Source organism: Serinus canaria, chromosome 2 (genome assembly GCF_022539315.1).
Source record: "Serinus canaria isolate serCan28SL12 chromosome 2, serCan2020, whole genome shotgun sequence".
Lineage (NCBI taxonomy): Eukaryota > Metazoa > Chordata > Aves > Passeriformes > Fringillidae > Serinus > Serinus canaria.
The window spans coordinates 58779166-58787519 of NC_066315.1; the positions used below are offsets into that span (position 1 = coordinate 58779166).

General features: G+C 39.1%; 1 protein-coding gene across 1 annotated transcript in view; it reads right to left on the reverse strand.

Annotated features, from left to right (window-relative positions):
* Positions 1-5398: 5398 nt before the first annotated feature.
* Positions 5399-8354, reverse strand: part of SALL3 (spalt like transcription factor 3) — a 19548-nt gene continuing 16592 nt past the window's right edge. Inside the window, exons 2-4 of the mRNA XM_009093886.4 lie at positions 7364-8354; positions 6807-7147; positions 5399-5830 (exon numbers count right to left, since the gene is read on the reverse strand). The exon at positions 7364-8354 is cut by the window's right edge and continues 1946 nt beyond it. Coding sequence (XP_009092134.2) covers positions 5399-5830; positions 6807-7147; positions 7364-8354 — 1764 coding nt within the window. The remainder of the gene's footprint in view (positions 5831-6806; positions 7148-7363) is intronic.

The following is an 8354-nucleotide window of genomic DNA, read 5'->3' on the forward strand; positions in this document are numbered from 1 at the left end:
GTTACTGAGTAAAATTTTGTATCAGTCCCAACTAGGTGAGTGTACAACATTTAGGATAAGGCCTCTCAGTCCTGACTGGAGCTCATAGGTACTACTGGAGTACAAATAATAAATAATAGTACTTGTACTGTAAAGTCTCTAAACTCAGTGATAATACCAAGCATTTTCCATCTTTGAAACACTATACAAACACAAAACTATTCCTCACAACACCCCTGTGAGGTAGGTACGAAAGTGTTATCCCATCTTACTGATGGGGCAACTCATCCCAATACTACAAGGTGCTAGCTGATGCTGCAAGGGGATTCCCAGAGGCCCCAGAAGTATCTTGTTCTTAAGCAAAATATTAGTCTAATAAAGAACTTGCCCACATCCTTAAAAATGTCAGTGGCACAGCCCAAAGCTGTTGGCTTTCATATTTGTCATTTTGTCAATTGATAGAGACATTCTCCCTTTGAAAAAATAAGGTACTATGTGTTGGTCCGGTGACACGCACAAACATGTATTTTTCTTTTCTTAAGTCTGCTGATACCTTTCATATCTGCAAAGGGAAGGCATTTCCCTGTGAGTGCATACCTTGTGTAGCAGAGCTGTAGCAAGAGTCTCCCATTCTTTCACTTATATGCATAAAAATTGCAGTTTCTTTTACGGATTTATGTGAATACTTGAATGGTTGTATGGTGGCATCAAGTTATATATTAAGGGGCACAGCCATATATTTTTTTAGATTCAGCTTTCAGGACCTCCTTTAAAACTGGGATAATCCCGTGGAATGTACTAAAATATATGTATTCTCTTTTCCCTCTTTTTAAAAATAAAGTCCAGAATGCTTTTGCTTAGACATACTTTAAAATACTGTGTAGCTAGCCGTTGTTTTGAAGATGCATAAAGAAAATCAAGACACCTGAACATGGAAGCAGTCCCTCTTGCTCCAGAATAAACCTGGAGTATCTCCACTGAAGGCCGTAGAGCTTCAGTGGTGTAAAAGCAGACAGAGTGAAGTCAGGATCAGGACTTCCATCCTCCTGCCCATCTGTGGCTGCCCTCTACCAGCAGAACTAATGAGCTTCATGCCTTCATCTGCAGGAGGGAGTGTGAATGGCACGTTTGCCAGTAAATCCTGTGAGCTATGCACATACCTGATCACATCACTGAAGACTTCATCACTCATTATGCTAGTGTTACACATAGACGTAAAAAACAGGCAGCTCTTTTGACCTCTGCAGAATTAGAGAAAAAGGAAAAAAATAAACTACAGTATCTTCCAAATAACAGAGTACGTGCAGAGAAGTAAATTGAAGGCAACAGAAAAACAGCACAAATGCAGCTTTAGGAAAACAATGCTTTTGCCAGAAGAGAAAGGAAAAAACAGGTAAAGGAACTGATAATATATTGAGGGTTAATATATACAAAATGAAAAAAAAGAATTGGGTAAAAATTAAGTTATTTCAATCATTTAATGAATGCTGTCTAATAACTCATGGGGAAAACGGAAGTGAAAACTTTGAAAGCCTTTCTGGAACACTCTCCTTTAAAAATTGTAACAGGCAATTTTTCTGTTCATATATAGAGTTCCTACATGGCTATCCTTTTAAACATCTGTAATTCAACAGACTTTGGCCATTTTAATCTGTGTAGCATATTTTATTTTTTAGTGTCTTCGTATGATAAAAAAAATAACCCATACGTATTTAAAAATAGATACCATTCTGCTTTCATACTTTTTTTGGGGGGGGGAGGAGGGGAAAGCAGGTAATTTTCCTCTTGTGTTTTGAACAGAACCATAGCTATCAGCTCTCCTTTGCTTTTCTTCTCTTTTGCATATCATGTTTTCTCTCAGCAAGGCTCAGGGACGTGCATGGAGGAAGAAAAGCACAAATCTATCATTGTTGTTGAGTCACCTGAGGAAACTCATACCTTCTTTGGGTTCGTCTTATAAAACACAGTATCTGCATAACAAGGCCACTGAAAAATGATTAATACAGATTTTTCTCTTTTATTTATCTTTTGTCTGTTTTAAATGCAGCAGGCATTCACCATCGGAATATAACAGCTTGGAGTTTACTCAAACATACAGCTTTTTTGCAGGAGATACGTAACCACATGCCTAATCTTAAGAATGTAAATACTTTTATTTAAACCAATGTGAAAAAATAATTTGGTTAAAGTTAGACATGCTTTGATAGTTGAGGATATTGGAAAAAAAGACAAAACAAAACCATGGGTTTAAACGTATAGGTTATGTCATTTGGAATGAATGGATGCGAGCTGTCAATTTTTTTCCTTTTTGTATTTTAGAATTTGAACTGCTCCTGATAAATTTGTTCACAAATTTTATCATGCAGTGTATCGTGAATATTAGGCAGATGTTTAAACAACCTGAAAAGGAGGCTTTTTCATTAGACAGTATGGGATAAATGTTCAGAAAGCAGTCAATTGGAAACATTAGTCATTCCAAAGTCTGTTTTCCCCCCTCCAAAATTTTCTTTTTGGTGTCTTTTTTAGTTCTACTACCTTGGGATAAATGCTCTTAAAATTTATTTTCATTGGAAAAGATATTTTAATAATTCTATCCCTTTGCACTGTTAATATAAATTAGAAAAACATTTGAATATACGGTGTCGACCTTACTCTGATTTTCAGATGCAATGATTAGAAGTCATTGACACCAATCTACCACGAGTGACCTTAGTCTCATATCTTGTTCTGTTGTTAGAGTAATCAAGGAACGCAATTCAGAAATAATATTACATCCTGCATTTTATTCAATTCCATATGACAAAAATAGTAACCTAGACTAAGACATCCATTTCAATCAGTAGATGTGTCAAGCCAACAAGATTTAATAATAAAAAATATTGGATCTAGGTAACAATTCCCAGCTGTTTCAGGGAGGCTCCTAGCCCTGCATGGTATCACAGTATAAAAATAGTGTCTCTCTTCACCATGCAGAGAGGAATGGCCTAACCCTGAATACAAAATGGGGTCAGTCTTACTGTACCATCATCAACCATCTTATTTACAACACTATACATATTTTTTCTCTTTTTCCTTTTTCATTTTTTCTTCTCTATTTTTCCTTCTTTTTTATTTTTTTCTTTTTTTTTTCTTAAGTTATACACATCCTTTAGGGAATAGAGATAACACTACATGGTACCAAATACTAACAAAAAAAAAAGTCACACCAAAAATTACACAGATAAATAAAAACATTCAATTGCTGAAATACAGCAACATTAAGCCACCTCAGTTTTCTTTTTCTTTAATGCTTGAAAACACCCCTAACCACCCACACACTGTGGCAAAAAATTATGTTATATTGTAGAGGTGTTACAGATATATAATTTTGCTCAGATATAGATATATATTTATATCTATATATCTCTATCTCATCACTGTAGAAAATGGAGCTGTAGACTTCATTGTTCATTTCCGATAGAAACAAACAGCTAATAAGTCTTTGAACCTCTTTTCACTCCATTACGTGATGGCAGAAATAGTCCATCCTCTTACAGTAATGGTTTCTGTTTTATAAGAAAGATTGTCCTATTTTTTAGTCTTAACTGAGAAGACCTCACTGTCTGATTCGTTCTTCAGGGGCATGAAACTCCTTGCGCTGTTACCCAGCTACCCATAATGTCCCTCAAGCAATTCTGCTGGACGGAAGTTCAGAGTGTCAACTCCACCATGCTTGTAATGCACAAAAATGAGGTAGTACACAAAACATTTACTGTTCAAGTTTTGATTAAGCCCCAGTCTCCTCAGCATCCCCCACTTAACTTATGAGAGGAACCAATCCCTTTGTTTACTCAGCGTAAATCCAACAATGCAATCAATGTAAAATTATATTTGATTAATCAGAGTACATTGTGCTTTGGAGCAATCTGAAAAGATAATCAGACAGTTAGAAATAAATACAGAGCATTTGTGTGTTACTACTGCTCACGCTGCCCAAAAGTTCTTCTTTTGTTCCCACTATTATTAGGCAGTCAGCATCTTTCTTACGGTTATGTGTGAAAGAGACAGAACAGATTACAGGAAAATTAAACCTACATAATGTTCCCCTTCCTCTATCCTAGACTTGTACTAATATCACACTCCTAAGATAAATGTATCAGAATTCTGTCAGGGGTGGTCACGCTTTTAAGTGGGAGTCGTAGAAAAGTTAAATGAATCATTTCCGTTTAAGAAACGGCAGTCCCCGAATTTCCTAAGGATCTGACAGTTCTCTGCAATTTTCTGCTTAGTTGATAGAGATCTCTCATTGTCGGAGTTTAAAACAAAACAAGAAACTGCAACAGGGTCCTCCTCCTCATTCCTTAAGTCAAAGTACTATTTATAAAATAGTTGACATCTTTGTTCGGTTTCAAATTATAGACAAACCTCCCTAATACAAAATACTAAAAGTGCAATAGTATAAATTAAGAGTTTGCAACCACATTATACAAACATTACCTTTTTATTGTGCAGCTTTGATAACACGGAGTATTTACTCACAACTGTTTATAATGTTGTGAATAATTTATGGTGCTAAGGTTTGTCTGTAACTTGTTTTCCAATCATTGAGCTAAAATCCACACTACAGTTTTTTTTCATTTAATAGAACAACTGTCCACATAGCAGCTACAAATATTTAAATAAAAAAAGGTTTGTTACTGACAGGTACTTGCACATGAAAAGCATGCTATCTTTCCCATAAAACTTCACAATTTTGCCTGCATTGAAAGAAACCACTTATTCATAGTAAAAGAAAACTTGCTTAAAAAAAGAGAAAAAAAAAAGAAAAAGAAAAAAGAAAAATCACATAGCCAGATGAATTTTGCAGTACAAAAGCTTCATTTAAGTTTGGGGCTAGTATATTGTCTGTTACCCGCATAATCTTAACATTATAAATACTACAGACAAGGATACTGTAATAATACACAGCATTGGGGTACTAAATCACTTATTTAAGATTAAGATTCCTAAAAACATAGTCCAAGTTGCTAACTAATTTGAACAAAACCAGCAACTAAGTGTGACAGAATGCCGCAATGAAGCCCCCCCTTTCTCAGGTGATAGTAAGTTTTGTAAGAAGCAAAGTGAATGCAGACTAGCCTCTTTCTGTTTCTAATGAAGTTATCCCATAACTGGTTGGTTTGTTTGTTTTCTGTTAAATTAAAAGGTTTCAAAGTTCTCAGTAACAGTCAAACTCACTGTTGAAAGAAGTACCATGCAGATCTTGCAAGACAACTTTTCAGCAGCCACAAAAAGTTATGTATTTCTGCTATGGGTAAAATTTTAAAGGGAACCTATGCATTTAGGTCAGGAAACTAAAGCTTAGCTTCAAAAGCTGTACATGGAACAGGACAAGTGTTGTGTCGAGTAGAGGTCCAACAGTTATTCGGAATGAATGCTTTTAATTTATGCCAATCTCTTTATTATCCTCAATAAATCTGGTGAATGGACGACTGGCTCCCGTCTCAGAACTTGCTTTGTCCAGACTGACAATGGGAGGGCTGCTGCCCGTGCGAGCTTTGTCCATGCCACCGGTAAGGTTACTTAGAGGCGGGATGGCGCCTCCGCCTAGACTTACTGGGAGCTGAGGAATGCCTCCGTTCTGTATGACAGAAATCTCATTGTTCTTCATAGCAAGTCCGTTAGTGATAGCTGCAGCATATTGGTTCCAAAAATTGGGGTCAACATTCATGGCCCGAGCTGCCAAATCCTTCTGGAACATCTCGGAGAACTTGAGAGCATCGCCACCGAGCAAAGCCATGGGGTTTTCCACGGAGAGGCGTCGGCCACGGCGTGCAGGGGCGTTATTCCACATGTGAGTCCCCATGTGAACCTGCAGAGTGAACAAGGAAGAGAAGCACCCCCAAGTTAGCACATTCTGGTGAGGTGTCTAGCCTGAAATGCTGTTATTTAGAGTAGCGCTTGCTTTCTAAAAAAAAATGTCTTTTAATTCGCATTGAAAAAAAACAATTCCAGTATGGACACAGTTCTAAGTTCCAGTCAGCCCACACAAAGAAAACCCAGATCCGTGGTAGTTTTTCAATGTGCATTTGCTTCTTCTCAGTGAAAACAACCAGCACTGTAAGACTAAAGGGTACATACTCTCTCGGGTTAGACAATTTCACATGCAAGCTGGATGTCCTCATATGCTGAAGATTACCAAGGGCATTACTCATACTAGGAGATGGGTGGTTTTTCCCTTTTCCTTTTTTCAACCTGTCTGTTTTCATGTTTTATCTCAGAAGCACTGATTAATTTGCTAAATTTAGTATTTTTAAAAAGGACATTTAAAATGCCTTCCCAGGCTGAGTCCTGATGGTTACCCAAACGGCAGGAATAGGAGCATTCAGTCATGTAGTAACCCATTGTAAATCTGTGAGAAACATCATTCTTCTCTGCAATTGCTGCAAAGTGGAATAGAAAATAGAAATTGGGGAGGACACCCAAGGAGCTGAGCAAGCCCTGTGTTCCTGGTTTATAGCAAGGTTATTTTGCATTGATGGTCTGTAAGAACTCAGAACACGTCCACCAGCTGACTGGGTGTGCCATCACATCAGTCAGAATTACAACATGCCTGCATGTACAGCTGGAACCAGTTTTAAAGTTTGCATCATGGCACGGCCACTTTCCAGTCCTTATCTTCTACACAGTGAAAGCATAACGACCACCACCGTACAGCAAGCATCCTTGAAGCTCCCTTCTCAGCTGTCTTTGGGACAAACACTTAGCACTAAAACTTGCTGAATTCAAGAGCAGTGCTCTTAGAACCCCCCCCCCCCAAGCCTTTACAGTTTCATGTGACCTCTTACCTTAAGATTCCCCTTTGTGGTAAAAGCTCTACCACAGATTGTGCAACCAAACGGTTTTTCACCGGTATGGGTGCGCTCGTGTATCTGCAGTGCACTTGCTGAGGAGAAGGTCTTCCCGCACGACTGACAGTTGTGCTGCTTGGGAGTCCGGCGAGGGGGGGGTGCCAGCATAGGGGTGATCCCCGGACTCATCACTGTCTGTGGTGCAGCAGGAACCTGGATTCCAGCTGGAAGCGAGGGAACCTCACCCAAAGAGATCGGCTTGCTGTGACCATTCACTTCCATTTTGATCATGGTAGGTGCTGTACTGGTGACCAGGCTAGGAGTACTTTGGCTGGGACCTAGAGTAAAGTTGGGTTCAAATAACTGAGAAGGCAGCTCTTTTAATTTGTGCGTCAGTAAGTGCTGTTTTAAATTACCCATAGTGGAACACCCACGACTGCAGACTGTACAAACAAATGGACGTTCTTTAGTATGGCTGCGGTAGTGAATTTCCAATGCACTCTTACAAGCAAAAGGCTTGCCACAGATATTACAAACAGTACTTTTAAACTTACCACGTTCTCTGTTCAGGAACAGCAGACTAAAAGGAGCCTCCTCTTTGATGACCGGTCTTCCCGGGTTGGTGGATGTCAGGTCTAATGCGCCTCCATTTTCAGTTGTGGGTGGCGGACTGTCTGGTTTTTCTGTCTTTAATTGTATTTCTTGTGGCTCTTCCTGGTTACTGAGACCGGGGGACTTTGATCTGAAACTTTCACTATTGCTATTCACAGGAGACAAAGCTTGCATGGAGGAAGAAGACTCTGACATTGCAGGGCTGCCTGCACTCTGGCTTTCAAGATCACCAACGGCTGATGAGGAGTCATTGCTCAAATGGTCACTTTCCCCTGATCCATTTTCTATGGATTTTAAACTGGTCAGCTGCTGACAGTTCATGACAGAATCAATCATTTTCATTTGATTCTCCAAAGCAGCAATACTGGAGATCACAGAAGGTGGTGAAGAAGGACATGACCCAGAGTAAGAGATAAGGGGTTTGGATGAATCACTTGCCGTGTCCTTTAGTTCCGGGTCCTCTTCCATAGAATTTTCGTCAATGTCATCATCGAAGTTGCTCAGTGTGTCAACGTTCTTCTCATCATAGGAAAGCTCTGAGTCCATGGCATCCTGGAAGCCCTCTGGTAGTGGCGTGTTCGGAATTTGCCCACCCATATGCATGCGAATGTGCTGCTGAAGAACAACCGCGTTTGTAAATTTCTTCTGACAAATGGGACACGAGTGCTGTACTCTAAGTGGTGGCTTTGCTCGATGAACTCCAAAATGTGTTTTTAGATTGCCTTTTGTAGTGAAGGCACGTCCACAAATTTTGCATTTAAATGGTCTTTCTCCTGTATGTGTTCTGTAATGCATCTTGAGAGCGCTCTGACAACTAAGCACACGGTGACAAATGACACATTGATTCGGATCTGTCATCTTCTTATCAATGTTCTCCACTAGCTGTTGTAGTTTTGAGGTTTCTGATGTTTGCATAGAGTCTAGCAGACCACC